The sequence below is a fragment of the Macrobrachium nipponense genome, chromosome 1, assembly GCF_015104395.2.
Source record: "Macrobrachium nipponense isolate FS-2020 chromosome 1, ASM1510439v2, whole genome shotgun sequence".
In the NCBI taxonomy this organism is placed as follows: domain Eukaryota; kingdom Metazoa; phylum Arthropoda; class Malacostraca; order Decapoda; family Palaemonidae; genus Macrobrachium; species Macrobrachium nipponense.
This window is the reverse complement of record NC_087200.1, coordinates 142,784,029-142,800,533: the sequence shown is the minus strand read 5'-3', so window position 1 is coordinate 142,800,533 and position 16,505 is coordinate 142,784,029. Positions and strand designations below refer to the sequence as shown.

At 37.6% G+C, this 16,505-nt stretch overlaps 1 protein-coding gene across 1 annotated transcript in view; it reads right to left on the bottom strand.

Annotated features, from left to right (window-relative positions):
• LOC135220295 (uncharacterized) overlaps nucleotides 1-11,188 on the bottom strand; it is an 11,534-nt gene extending 346 nt beyond the window's left edge. Inside the window, exons 1-3 of the mRNA XM_064257547.1 lie at nucleotides 10,823-11,188; nucleotides 4,323-5,005; nucleotides 1-840 (exon numbers count right to left, since the gene is read on the bottom strand). The exon at nucleotides 1-840 is cut by the window's left edge and continues 346 nt beyond it. Coding sequence (XP_064113617.1) covers nucleotides 4,367-4,987 — 621 coding nt within the window. The 5' untranslated portion in view covers nucleotides 4,988-5,005; nucleotides 10,823-11,188 and the 3' untranslated portion in view covers nucleotides 1-840; nucleotides 4,323-4,366. The remainder of the gene's footprint in view (nucleotides 841-4,322; nucleotides 5,006-10,822) is intronic.
• Nucleotides 11,189-16,505: the final 5,317 nt, after the last annotated feature.

Here is a 16,505-nt window from a genome sequence, read left to right as displayed (position 1 = left end):
GTGAGGGAACACCTATCCACTATGAAGGAGATTAGATCAACTTCGATATTAAGAATTACATGAATTATATTTCCTACGCGAAGAATAGAAGAAATGTACTTATCAATAAAGTCAGTGAACGTTTATAAGCATAACTCAAGAAGGTTATTATTTTTGTTGTGCCATTTGAGAAACTAATCTCTCCTGGGAGAATCAACCTTGCGTTCCTTAATAAATCTAGAACAATACTATAGCTAAAACCAGATCAGGAAGAACGAATTCAACTGGGCTCTTTCCTAGTCCGGCATACTGGCCAGTCAAGTTAATTAGGTAAAAGGTGAACACTGCTTGCAAAAGTAGGCACAAGACTTGTGCTCTTCTACGAGCAAATAATGGAAAGCAAGAATTATGTAGAAGTAGGAAGTGACAGTTCGGAGGAAATTCGTCTGACGTAGAGTTCTTTGACAGGAGGTCATCCTCAGTAGAAATTAAAATGCACGCCTCATAAAAGGAATATACTTGATGACCAATAATATGTTTCAAACGTAGACTGAGCAGATATTCGTCTTATAAATCAGGCGTGCCTTATGATCTTCCACGAATAAGAATTAGAAAATAGACTCATCCCGACATTCAAATGCAGATGATACTAAATCTCATAAATCAAATATACGGAATGACGTCTGATTGCAAAGTTACAAAATAGAGTCAACATGTTTCCCAAATACAAATTACTGAGACATTTTAGGGTGAAAATTTGGGACCATTATTGCTGTGTATTTGTTCTTGTCTATGTTCCTCCCAGCATCAGTCATCGTAGATCCTCTCTCGCTCAGGCAAGAAGTCCAGTGACACGACTGCCTGGAAGAGAGCGAAACAAGTTTATCGCTATTTTACTTCATAGCACACAAAAATACCATTACAATAATGTCATAAGTGTAGTGCGAATATCATTAAAATGTACATGGAAGGTAAGTGCTTTATACATACTTATATATATATATATATATATATATATATAATATATATATATATATATATATATATATATATATATATAAAGGTATATGCCACGAAAGAAAAATAAACAACGGAGTTTCTGCAAGATCTTTCGACTCTACGTCCTTTACTCAGCAGTTTATCTGCTGAGTAAAGGATGTCGAGTCGAAATATCTTGCAGAAACACCGTTGTTCATTTTTCCTTCGTGGCTTATACCTTTATTTATGGATTTATCACGTTCCAAACATTCGTGATTCAGTTATACATATAATATACACATATATATATATATATATATATATATATTATATATATATATATATATAACTTAAAGGCGCTAGTAACAACATATGATATTAAATAGTGGGGTTGATAGCCTTAGCTCTAGGCAGTTAGAGACAGATGCAAAGCGCTGGTTTCCTCGAAGATGCTGAAATGACAAAAACAGAAAGGAAAGCTTACTGGCATAATTGGGGTCAGTGACGCATTCCAAAGATCACGAGTTTCATGCCTCTTGTGCGTCAATTGGGGAGTGTATGTTTGTATGCAAAGGAAATGACATATAATCTATTGTAAGAAAAGCAAAGGGGGACTCAATGAATTTGACTGATAAAGTGTGGAACACGTGTGGAACACGCCACAGAAGAGGCATTGCAGGTCCGTCGGACAAGGTAACATAGAGCGAAGAACTTTGAAAAATTTAATATCTATAGTGACGAAATTCAGCTTCTAGAGAAAGGGAAGTGAGATGCAGCACACATTCTTTATTGACAAACTTTAATGTTTTATGGTGTCATAATTATGGTCTCTTTGTTTCAGATGGATTCGAAGTCATCTTAAGGGTTTTCTCTAGACTAATTTTGACGATTAATAAACTATGATTTGGACACTGAGGGGAAAAGGAAGTACTTACTTAAATATGATTCTGAGAGGAATATGATAGTTTAACATTTCTTTTTGGGTCATACTTAATTAATTTTATTCCATTTTCATGTTAGCTAATTTTGGGAAATGAAAAGTATATTTTTGTAACAGTAAGAGTTTATATTAGCCTAGTTTGAGACTTTGTTGTCAACCAACTTCAGAGATGGCATTCAACAGGAAAAAGGTAGGCTACCGTAAGAGATTTTTCCTCGTTAGATACACACACACGCACACACACATATATATATATATATATATATATATATATATATACATATTTATATATATATATATATATCAGTATATATATATATATATCTATATATATATATATATATATATATATTCATATTTATATATATACACATTTATACATATACGTGTATGTATATACGTATGTATATATATTTTATATATGTATATATACACACTACATATAAATGTATGAATATATATGTATATGTGTATATGGAGTACATTTATACATATGTATATATATGTAGTATATATAGGTGCGTGTGTGTGAGTGTGTTTTGCACAGTTGCAGAGAAGGAGGCGAGGCATGATTTTGCTTACTGGCTTACCAATGTTTTAAAGCATAGCTTCATCATAGGAGTCAGAAATTGTAAGAAAGTATAAACACTCCAATCAACAAGAGAACAAAACGTCTGGGGGTCTTGATGAAAGCATTCCAATAGACACAAATACTTAAACAACAAAAGAAAGAAACAACATTCCCAACATTTCTCCTTTCGGAAACAAAAGTGTCTCAGGACTTCAAGCTAAGAACAAAGGAAGATTTTATGCTCTCAACTGACTGGTAAAAGCCGACGAAAGAACTTGTGTGGTGCTTCGAGATTTAGTATCAGAGAAGCGGGGCTTTCATCATCGACCTTTATCACAATTTCCAATGCATCATAAGAAATAGCATTCGCCCCTACATCAGGATACTTTCCGTACGCAAGAGCCTGGTCTGTGTTTAACTCCTTTTTGTTAACGATAATTGTATCTCGCCGGTATATTTATTTAAACTAAGGGACACATACAATAGGGAAGTAAGCAGAATTTCTTTGTCCGTGTCTGACTGAACTCTCTCCAGGACTGTTCTCTGCGACAAGAAATATTTATATGGATGACAAAAACAATTTTTTTGTTTTGTTTTTACAATCGAAAAAGAGGGGTTTTATAATGGCCTTGGGAGTGTTTTTTGTGGGACACTAACATCGATTTACAGCGCGTATTGAGAAAGCTGGAGAAATAACTGGCACATCCTAGAATTAGGTTTAAATTTTTATGATGAACAGGCACAAGATAACGGCCTCATGATTTTTATATTATAGCTAGCTGCCCTCTAGTGGTTTATCTTCTTTGGTACGATGGAAGAGTTGGAAGAATTTATAGAAGACTTTGTTAATCAAAGGGTCAGACATTTTAAAGAAGAAAGTCTTTTACGATTATTCTTCGTATTCTGCCTCTGAATATTCTAGAAAGCATATTTTAAATAAATATGAATGATTCTTTGGAACTGAAAATGTGAAAATAGGTTAGTGGAGATAGCGCAATTTATTTTCAAGTGCTCTTAAGATCTGTTTTCCAGAATATCTCAACGTAACAGTTTAAATTGGGAAATAAAACGTGACGAGAATCCAAAGCAATGTTCCTCCGCTCCCGACAATGAAGCCTGTGGAGACAGACAGTCGTCACATAAAAGTGCCCTCTACCTCTTCGGCTTTGAAAGGTTCAGCCAAACTTTAGAGTATTCTGAATGATTTTGTTTTCAGCTATCCCAACGCTATTGGCAAAGTTGCGTCAATGTTCCACAAAAACATATTTAAAAGGATTTCGTGTATGTAAGATCCTCTGTCACGAATGTGACAGATCTTGTTGAGGATTTACAGAATCCTGCAACATAAACGTTCTGTTGTTTTCAGTGGTATGAATAATTTGAATGATCGTGTCGACTGCAGTATGTCGCTTATTGTTTTTAAGAACACCCGCCTGTTCAAAGGGCAAATGATAGTATCTGCCTTATGGAACGAATTATCGCAATAAATATTTGCAAAGGGTTGTATTATTCTAATGCCGTCGACAATGTATTTCTACGAAAAAGCTGTGATAAAGATAGATAGACATTACCTAAGACGAATCTTCAAGTTTACTGACCTACATCATTCTAAGTATGTGATATATATCTATACACACACACACACACACACACACACACACACACACACACATATATATATATATATATATATATATATATATATATATACATATATATATATATGTATAGATAGATAGGTAATGTGTGTGTGTGAGGGGAGAGGGTGGCGGTTATATAAATAGACAGACAGAATAATAATTGATAAGCAAAGGATCAACATTCACATAACTGTAACATGTAACAAAGTCTCACCATTAGCATTCGGATGGGGAATCCGAAGCCGAGGAAGCTGGGCCTTAATATTCCTTCTGAAGCGCCGCGTAAACTTTCTGAGCGAGGTCAACCATTCCTCTGTAAGAAAAGTTGAAAGGGGACTTTGAACTCCTGTATCCGTAGTTGGGATTGTAGTTGTTGGGACTGTAGTTGTTGGGAGCGTATTTGCTGGGATTGTAGTTGTAATGATTATAGCTGTTGTAGTAGTCTTGGTACTGGTTGTAGTAGGTTTCCGTCTCCAAGTCTTCTGCCTCGTTGAATGCGTCCAGATCCTGTTCCTTCTTGAGAAGGCCGACCAGGGCCAAGGTCACGGCGACCATTGTGATGATGACAATGACGGTGTTGCCGAAAGGGTACTTGAAGAGCTTGAAGATCTTCGCCACGATCTCTCGGTCGGTGGTGACCTTCTTCTTGGACTCTGCGGCGGCGATGCTGGTGGGAGGCTCTTCTCGCTCTGGCTGTCCGTCGGGTATGGGCCCGCTGGGCTCCTCCTCGCGAGAGAGTGAAGATGAACCCGAATGGTCGTTACGCCTATTAGCGTCCTGAATGGCCTGGGCGCTGCCTCTCCCTCTCGGAGACTGCTTCAGCCTGCTGGCGGAAGCCACGGCTCCACATATCAGAATGATTAATGTCAAGATCTTCATGATGGCGAACGCTGCGATCTGCAATGAAAAGGAGACTGCATGTCATTCATTCTCGGTGTTTCTGCTTTCAATGCAGCGACAGAGATAGCATTACATAAAATATAGAAAAGATATTCTCAAGCACGCGTTCATTCGTACATTGAACTTATATATATATATATATATATATATATATATATATATATATATATGTATATATATGTATGTATGTATGAATAATTATCACTCGAACCGTGATCCATTTATATATCAATTCAAGCTACAAATGTCCTTTAATATCTAAATTCACTTGTACCTCCCAAATGATATATTTCTATATATGTACCGAAGGGAATTTTTTAATTGATAATAATTTCGTCCCCCATGGGATCGAACCACCGTCCAAGTGGACGGGGACGAAATCAGAACAGTCAGTGAACGCTATCCAATCAGCCAACAGAGACGCATAAGTTCATATCGATTCTGACCTTACAAATCACCCTCGATCTGGATGCTTTCGTAATTAGAATCGATATGGAACCCGTTCTACCATGTTGGCCAATTCGAGCGTTTGACAGCACGTAGCCTTTTGTTATGAATAATTATCACATCGAAACCGTGATCCATTTTATATATCAATTCAAGCTACAAATGTCCTTTAATATCTAAATTCACTTTGCTTCCCAAATGATATCATATATGTACCGAAGGGGAATTTTTTAATTGATAATAATTTCGTCCCCCCATGGGATCGAACCACTGTCCAAGTGGACGGGGACGAAATCAGAACAGTCAGTGACGCTATCCAATCAGCCAACAGAGACGCATAAGTTTCATATCGATTCTGACCTTACAAATCACCCTCGATCTGGATGCTTCGTAATTAGAATCGATATGGAAACCAGTCTACCATGTTGGCCAATTCGAGCGTTTGACAGCACGTAGCCTTTTGTTATGAATAATTATCACATCGAACCGTGATCCATTTATATATCAATTCAAGCTACAAATGTCTTTAATATCTAAATTCACTTTACCTCTCAAATGATATATTTTCATATATGTACCGAAAGGGGAAATTTTTTCTTTTAATTGATAAATAATTTCGGTCCCCCCATGGGATCGAACCACCGTCCAAGTGGACGGGGGACGAAATCGAACGAACAAGTCAGGACGCTATCCAATTCAGCCAACAGAGAACGCATAACGTTCATATCGCGATTCTTCGGACCCTTACAAACTCACCACTCGCATCTGGATGCTTTCGTAATTAGAATCGATATGGAAACCCCAGTTACTATGTTTGGCCAATTCGAGCGGTTTGACAGCACGTAGCCTTTTGGTTATGAATAATTATCACATCGAAACCTTGGGTCCATTTCTATTAATCAATTCAAGCTACAAATGTCCTTTGTTTAATACTAAATTCACTTTACCTCCCTCCAAAATGATATATTTTCTTCATCATATGTACCGAAGGGGGAATTTTTTAATTGATAATAATTTCGTCCCCCATGGGATCGAACCACCGTCCAACGTGGGACGGGGACACGAAATCAAAAGAACAGTCAGTGACCGCATATCCAATCAAGCCAAACAGAGACGCATAAGTTCATATCGATTCTGACCTTACAAAATCCCACCCTCGATCTGGATGCTTTCGTAATTAGAAACTCGATATGGAACCCCACAGTTCTATCCCATGCTTGGTCCAATTCGAAGCGTTTTCGACAGCACGTAGCCTTTCTGTTATGAATAATTAAATTCATCGAATGAACCGTGATACCAGTTATATATCAATTCAAGGCTACAAAAGTCCTTTAATATCTAAATTCACTTTACCTCCCACCCCCAATGATATTATTTTCATTATAATGTACCGCAAGGGGGAATTTTTTGAATTTGATAATGAATTTTCGTTCCCCCCATGGGGATCGAACCCCACCGTCCAAGTTGGACGGGGACGAAATAAGAACAGTTCAGTGACGCTAATCCAAATCAGCCAACTGAGGACGCATAAGTTCATATCGATTCTGACCTTAACAAATCACCCTCGATATGAACTTATGCGTCTCCGTTCGGTACATATATAAAATATATCATTTGGGAGGTAAAGTGAATTTAGATATTAAAGGACATTTGGTAGCTTGAATTGATATATAAATGGATCACGGTTCGATGTGATAATTATTCATCAACAAAAAGGCTACGTGCTGTCAAACGCTCGAATTGGCCAACATGGTAGACGGGGTTTCATATCGATTCTAATACGAAAGCATCCAGATCGAGGGTGATTTGTAAGTCAGAATCGATATGAACTTAGGCCGTCTCTGTTGGCTGATTGGATAGCGTCACTGACTGTTCTGATTTCTTTGTCCCTCCCCTCACTTGGACGGTGGTCGATCCCATGGGGGGACGAAATTATTATCATTAAAAAAATTCCCCTTCGGTAACATATATGAAAAATATATCATTTGGGAGGAAAGTGAATTTAGATATTAAAGGACATTGTAGCTTGAATGATATATAAAAGGATCACGGTTCGATGTGATAATTATCATAACAAAAGGCTACGTGCTGTCAAAACGCTCGAATTGGCCAACATGGTAGACGGGGGGGGGGGGGGGGTTCCATATCGATTTCTAATTACGAAAGCATCCAGATCTTAGGGTGATTTGTAGGTCAGAATCGATATGAACTATGCGTCTGTTGGCTGATTGGATAGCGTCACTGACTGTTCTGATTTCGTCCCCCCGTCCACTTGGACGGTGGTTCGATCCCATGGGGGACGAAATTATTATCAATTAAAAAAATTCCCCTTCGGGTACATATATGAAAATATATCATTTGGGAGGTAAAGTGAATTAGATATTAAAGGACATTTTGTAGCTTGAATGATATATAAATGGATCACGGTTCGATGTGATAATTATTCATAACAAAAGGCTACGTGCTGTCAACGCTGAATTGGCCAACATGGTAGACGGGGTTCCATATCGATTCTAATTACGAAAGCATCCAGATCGATGGGTGATTGTAAGGTCAGAATCGATATGAACTTATGCGTCTCTGTTGGGCTGATTGGATAGCGTCACTGACTGTTCTGATTTTCGTCCGTCCACTTGGACGGTGGTTCGATCCCATGGGGGGACGAAATTATTATCAATTAAAAAAAATTCCCTTCGGTACATATATGAAAATATATCATTTGGGCGAGTAAAGTGAATTTAGATATTTAAAGGACATTTGTAGCTGAATTGATATATAAATGGATCACGGTTCGATGTGATAATTATTCATAACAAAGGCTACGTGCTGTCAACGCTCGAATGGCCAACATGTAGACGGGGTTCCATATCGATTCTAATACGGAAAGCATCCAGATCGAGGGTGGGTGATTGGTAAGGTCAGAATCGATATGAACTTATGCGTCTCTGTTGGCTATTGGATAGCGTCACTGACTGTTCTGATTTCGTCCCCGTCCACTTGGACGGTGGTTCGATCCCATGGGGGGACGAAATATTATCAATTAAAAAAAATTCCCCTTCGGTACATATATGAAAATATATCATTTGGGAGGTAAAGTGAATTTAGATATTTAAAGGACATTTGTAGCTTGAATTGATATATAAATGGATCACGGTTTCGATGTGATAATTATTCATAACAAAAGGCTACGTGCTGTCAAACGCTTCGAATTGGCCCAACATGGTAGACGGGGTTCCATATCGATTCTAATTACGAAAGCATCCAGATCGAGGGTGGATTTGTAAGGTCAGAATCGATATGAAACTTATGCGTCTCTGTTGGCTGATTGGATAGCGTCACTGACTGTTCTGATTTCGTCCCGTCCACTGGGACGGTGGTTCGATCCCATGGGGGGACGAAATTATTATCAATTAAAAAAAATTCCCCTTCGGTACATATATGAAAATATATTCATTTGGGAGGTAAAGTGAATTTAGATATTAAAGGACATTTGTAGCTTGAATTGATATATGTATGTATGTATGTATGTAGTATGTATGTATATATATATATTAGATACATATATAAAAAAATATTATATTCTTATATACATGTCCAATCTACCACGAATGACCGCGCTCTTGAGAATATCATTAAATCCACGTAAGAAGGTGAGTGAAAACCGGGACTTTAAAAAAACCTGTTTTTATTATAACATGATATTTTTATATTTTTTATGAATATGATGATGTAAATACCATGAATAACGTACAAGTAAGGAAAATCACCAGGTAATATATATATATATATATATATATATATATATATATATATATATATATATATATAGAGATTAAAAAAGACCTTTGTCGGAACCCATAGAGCTGAATAGCCCTGAATACAGTTGCAGTGGCTACAGCTGAAGCATTCATGATTCCTTCCAAGTAACGAGTAGAATATTTATAAAGATGGGGTCAGCAACCCTACCAGTTATTCTTGGCCGATGGATGTTTCTGAGGTTTCCAGATAGTGAATTTCGGCAACTTTCTATTTTTTCATTTTAAAGTTTCCTAGTGAATTTCACTCTTTGGTCTTTTTTCTTGTTTTTTTTTTTTTATTCTTTATGTATCCAACTATTGCAATGGAATGATCGTGACGCTATGTATGTTTCTTAAATACAAACTTCATGAAATTCAGTTGTTACCACAAACAAAGATATTAACTTAGAGACAGAAATTCTGGGTAACCTTCACCTTTGACCTCAAATGCCTCTCGTGACCAGGTGAAGCAGAAGTTCTTTATCCCACCGAGCTAATGAAATAAATGACGGGTTACGATGACGCTTCATCTACGGGCTGCTCTTGAGCAAGAACCTGTGCTGGCATAAAGCCAGCTTAATCGTCGACAACAACGACGCTTCATTCAGAGAAGCCAATAATGGACTGCTGCGTCTTCCTTCCTTTCCACAACCACTCGGTAAAAGGACCAGTTTCTTTTTCGCCGGTTTGCTTCCTCTTTGCAGTCGATCAAAGTTGATTAGTATGGAATCCGCCACGCGTTATGATTGACTGATTGATATTATAAATAAAACATCCGTTGTAATGTCGAATACCGTCGCTACACTTGTCGGAATTATTTATGAAATATATTAAGTGGGTGATGACTTTCTGATGCGAATGAAGATGGCGCATATGATTGCTCATCCTAAGGATAAATAATCCTTCAATCCTTTTCTTTGAAAATATCTAAGGTGGCCCATTAGGATGAATGACCTTTGATCTTTGATGTCTCAGCTTCATTTCAGATGTCAATAATGATCTAAGAATGTACGGCAACTTATTATATCTAAAAGGAGACGTCGAACGCAATGAAATGCCGTCTAGTACTCTCTCTCTCTCTCTCTCTCTCTCTCTCTCCATAATGTATATTTTTCACCCTGCATGAGTATTCGCCTTCAACCTTCAGAGGCTGAATGCTGACTGTATTGACATCGTGTGGTTTCCGAAGTGTGTAATAGTTTTAAAGACAGAGATTAGAAAGACAAAAATAGTTAAATATATAAGTGATTAACAGCAGTTTTAAAAGTAGTAAGGCCGTAGAACCAATTATCGGCAAATGACTAACGAACTGAGATCAACTTACGTGACAGAAGCATAGAAATTGCGAAAGAAACACATTAAGAAAGGGGGCGGTGGGTGAGTTCTCATGCTCTAATTATATATTAAAATAAAAGGCATTAATATATTTACAGTAACTTACAGTCTGAGCTTAAAGGCGTAAACTCTGAACGTAGATCAAAATGCACTCACACTTTTACGTGAACAAAAAATAAGAAATGATTTGCCGTAGAAAGTACTGTTCTAGAACAAACTCTTCCGATGTACTTACACTTAAGTGAATAGTAATCCACTACTAAACTCCTTTTGGAAACAAGATAATTCGTCGGCCAGGTCGTCAATCGATACACTTTTTGTAGAGCGTACACACTCACAAACAACCAATATAGTCAATAAATCAGTGACTGGATAAACAAACAAAACTTTTGAGAAACACAAGGCACACCGGCGTCTTACATTCAGTCCACCAACTTCTCCACGCAGCTCTCTTCCTCAGACTGTGCGATGGAATATAGGGAACCCCGTGCGGCAACACTCCCGCTGCCTATCATCATTAGCCCACTTGCGAAATCCTTTTCGTTTTGCAACAGTCACTGCCCCTCGATCTGCAATTGCACGTCATCAATCGGGGAAAGGAAAACTAGGCGGAAAAGATGAAGGGACTAATAAAATAAAGCTGAAAAAAAAAGCGAATGAGAGGTCTCGGTGAAAGGTACGCTATTTTTAAGTAGTTGGATGGAAGCTGTTCTCAGGGTACGAGCACTGAAACCGGAGTTTGGTTGAGTTTCAAGTCCCGGATGAGAGAGAGAGAGAGAGAGAGAGAGAGAGAGAGAGAGGAATGGGAAACTACAATTATTAAGGTTTTTTATTTCGAGACTTCTCATGAAGGAAATAAGCATAGGTTCAGTGTTTGACAGAGTTCCTACTGGAACGATAGGGAGACAACGGTTATCATTTTCTTTGGCGCAAGGAAGCGTCACCCGACGTAAAAAAAAAAAAAATAATAAAAAAAATAAAAAAAAACACACACAATAACAACAATGAAATTAATAAACTCTCAATGGATCTTGTTTGGCCTTCCCTGAGTCAAAGCAGTTGAGACATAACACAGCCACCCAACCCCTGCAAACCAGTTTGTCCGTCCCAGGTAGGACGGGGTACGTTGGGGGATGGAAGGTTAGGTAAGCATCCATCCTCCTCCTTCAAACCTGTTTGTCCACCCCAGGTGGAACGGGATAGGGAGGGGATGGGAGGGTAGGGGAAACAGCAGCTCCGGGTTCTAGCATGCATATCGCGTACAAACAAGCTAATAATAATAATAATAGGAATGATGATCATATTTTGTCATGGCTTCTGAATTTTTTCTTCAGCTTTGTTCACATCGCTCAGGCGAACAAGGGGAAATAACGAACCTGATCTTTGCGAGGCCTAATCTGGGTATTCGAAGATGTGACGAATAAGTCTGTGATGCCAAAGTGGACAGCCGCCAAAATTCAGTCTGTAAAAAAAAGCACGAGATGCCAACAGATGAACAGACGTACCTTGCAAAGGGCACCTTTTTTTAGCAATGCAATTGCAACGGCAGTCTGACCTTTATCAAAGACGTGCAAGTAGAGTGTGACGAGAAAGAACGATGAAGGATCTTGGATACAGAGACGCACATTAATAGGATGTAGATAAATACGTGTTAGTAAACACAAATATTCAGAATATACATATGCGTACACATCATGGATCATGCATACAAATACACATGTTTATTTCAAAGCTAAACGCGTAGAGTGATGTTTTAGAATTTGTTCATATATACAGAACTTTAGGCCAATGCGGTATTTTTCAAGGTAAACTCAGGAGCCAATCAATAGACGCCCAAAGTCTTATCCTTATAATGGTTGGCTCCGGCAGGTGTTGCAGACCGGTTCTCATCAAGTGTATTTGAAATGAAGTTGTTTGCCCCTTGTCACTTCCCACTCTTGTTGCTGCCAACCTAAGTCGACTTACTACCAGATGTCTAAGCTACTGCTTACATCAAACGAAACTTAAAATATTCCATTTTTTTCTGGATTCTATCAGGGTCAAACACTAGACTTGTTCTGATGAGAAGAGAATTGAACCACATGAACATGAGAATATATATATATATATATATATATATATATATATATATATATATATATATATATATTATATATTCATGTGGTTCAATTCTCTTCTCCTCAGAACAAGTCTTGTGTTTGACCCTGATATTATATATATATATATATATATATATATATATATATATATATATATATATATATATATATATTTGTGTGCGTATGCGCTGCGTAAGGATCCAGTTCTTCCTTCTCAGAACTGATACCATCCAGTATCCATATCATGGTGGTCTCTCATGAGTTTCAATGAGAGAGAGAGAGAGAGAGAGAGAGAGAGAGAGAGAGAGGAGTCCTTTACAAGGAGAAAGTGGATTAGATTAATGGAGTAAATAACTAGATCATCTACGTGAATTTTCTAAACTTCCATAAAAAAAAGAAAAAAAAAAGAAGAAAGTTACTACCCGTGTTCCGCATTACCTAGATGTAGAGGTCAACTAGCTATATATAGGACTTTTAAACCAGAAGAAAAGCCGGGTTCCAACCTCTCCTAATGACATACTGTGGATGGCCAGACGCTCGCACAATAGAAACTCAGGAGAAAGGTAAGGGAGGGCCGAAGGAAATGAAAGCAACGAGTAAGAACCTCTCAAAATAATAATAGTATATACAAAAAACATACTGCTTTTCCAGGGTCGATAAAGGAATTTCTTCTCCACCAAATTATACGTTGAGAACCTGTTCTGTTAGTAGTGAGTGAGGTGGTTGTGCACGTAGGCCAGAGCTCCCAGCTGGCAGAGGGATATGAAACAAGTTTTGCCGAAGTGGCATACCAGCAGATAGAGGAAGAGGATGTTCGGTCTAAATGATAATTTTCCAGTGGGGTACACACATGGAACACCCTCGTAAACACTGCTGTTGACGCGTCAGCGTTTGAAATCAGGAGCTTAACGAACTTGTAGGACCACATCGTTGTTTGAAAGTATAGACGCCGAGACCTGAAGACGGGAAGTCGCTATCGAGACTACTAATGAGTAGGTAACCAAGACACGAGAGTGTTCTTGATAAGTAAACCCAAGTTGGAATCCGATAAAACACTCCGCCCACCGACCTCCCCGGCCAGTTACGCTGAAAATTTCATGTAATTTCCCTAGATTTTAACCATCTCTGTTCACATAACTTTCAATATTGATGTCTCGTAGATAATTTAACCGAAATATCATAGGAAAACTATCGCCGATCCAGAAAAAATTCCGCAAGAAAGATGAATTGGTATATTATGTCTGTTGTCCATAGATTTTCATAGTTACGCATATTACATAGCCTACGCGTACATAGAAAATGGGAGTTCAGGTGTGTTAGAGTCAGTAATAATTGTTAGCATTGTACATATCATTAATACTCTCATGTAGGCTTTACTAAAATACCTTATAAGGAACTCAAATCATTAGAAGACCCAGAGTGACTGTTCAAACCCTGAATGAAATGAAAGTGAACGATACTGTTGCATAAAAAGGCGCATAAACAGTAAACACACAACGAGCGGCGTTGCCAAATTACTAACTTAGTCTCAAGCAAAAAGAAAGAAAGAAAAAAGTACAAGAGGGAAGTGGACCAGCGAGATTTTTAATGACGCAAATCTTGACCAGTCCGGCTGACCGCCGTCGTCATGAGATGGCTAGACTAGCAATACCGGTTCTCGAGACCTCACTGTGAGTCAACACCGACTTCATAATTTGCTTCTGTTTCTTTCCGTAAATGGAGAGCGAGATGAGCAGGCGGTTTTTTTTTTTTTTTTTTTTTTTTTATCTTTCTTCCCACCTCTCTCCTTTTTTTTCTGTTATTTGCTAGTTTAAAAGGCGTGGCTGGGAATCCTTAGTTGTTTATCTAATGTCTTGACATCTTGAGACAACAATAGCTATTTTTGCATATTGAATGATAATTTTGACTTTGTACATTACAGGTACAATTTGATATTGATCATTCAGAACGGAGACGACAATTGGACGGGCCACCTAATGCCCTTTACATGCTCAGGTCCGAAAAAATAAAAAATGTGAAGAAGGAAGAGGGATGAGTCTTTGCCTCGAAGGAAGAGACTGACTTTCTGCCTTTGAATGGAGGGAAGGCCACAAGAGCCAGGGAAAACAGAATCAGAGAGAGAATTCCAAAGTTGGACAATACGTGGCTATTAGAGTAACTAGCTGAGATCTTTGATGGAAATAAAAAAAAAACAATTATATGGCATTTTCTTGAAGTAAAATCAGTGCCACAAATATCACTCGACTAAGGGTAGTGGGACAGACTGATACTGATAACTTTTGTTTGGTCGGGAGCCATGAACCGAGGCAATGTTGATGTTGAGATGAGTTCGCTCGCTTAGAAAGAACTCTGGAGATTTTGCATCTAAAGAGGAGCGCGACTATTTTGCCATTGTTAGATGTTCGCGGTTTTGGCTCAAAATGGTCTTAAATTTCCTTTTCAGGGGTAGGAGTTCGAATTAATGTTTTCATTTCAATAATTTTATGAAAACAACATTTCTTAATAGTTTAATTATTTTGCAGCCGGGAATTGTTGATCGGACGAAGAAACTCAAAAATAAACTGAACTTGTTTTTTGTTTTAATGCGGAGGTTTGATCTAATATAGCATCAAAGAAAGCTGGGGCAAGATTAGGCTCTGTTGGTTAATCTTTTTTTTTTTTTTTTTTCATTACAGATATTCAAGTTTTACTTTTTATCAGTAATCTTATATCTTCTCGACTCTGAAAAACTTTCAATACGTCACCTTTCTTCAAGAATGATGGGGTTGTATAGAATTATGTACATAGTTTGCATTAAAAATCTAGATTTTTACAGAATACAGCATCCAAGAGAGCTCGAAGAGAATTACAGCCTGCTGGTTAATATTTCCCATTCAAAACAATATTTCAATTTTACCTTTTATCATTAACGTTATCTCTGCTTATCTTCTGTGAAGACTTTCATTATGTCACTGTTTTCAAGAATGATAATGCTGCACAATCTGTTTGAATTAAGAATTCGCCTTACTCTAAGGCTCTATATATATATGTGTGTGTGTGTGTGTGTGCGTGTGTGTGTGTGTTTGTGTGTGTGTATTGTTCTTTGTTTTGGTTATGATAAATTCCATGTGGGACAGTGTTGAAAATGAGTTGGTGCTCGCTAATAAGAACAGAAAACTACGGAATGTGTCAACCGGTGTATTTGCCAACGTAAAGAATTTGCAACCCGCCGTATACTGCAAAGATACAAAAGAGACTGGATCTTTCAGCGAAGAAATTGAGCGTAATGATATCAAATGCAGAAACGCAATAATAAACAGTGAGACTCTTGAGTAGTGGCGCTTATAAATCAAATATTGGACTAGCTAATTGTTTGGCAGTTAATCATTCACTGGATTCTAATTTTTTTTATGCAATATAGAATATAGTTCGAGTTAACATTGTTTCTCTCTTGGTTGTTATATTGCTATTATTTAAAGATGTGCACAAAATGAAATGATTGAAGTTTCATTCAAATATTTTTCATTCTAGCTATTCGTCAATTATACAAACACATACACATATTATACATGTGTGTATACATGTAATATACTTATATTTCATTCAAAAAATGTTGCCGTTACCTTTCGATATGAGGTTGCTACCTAATGCTTTTCTTATTCCTACGCACATTCCACAGTTAAAGCCAACAGAGGCTCATTGGCCTTTTAGATAAAGGAAGGTGCCCATATCTTCTTGTTTTGTACTTCGAGACTCGTATTCTATCACTCGTTTGAATATTCCAGAGTTACAATGAAATAGCCTGCTCACAAACATTGCTCGACTGATATTGAGAACAAA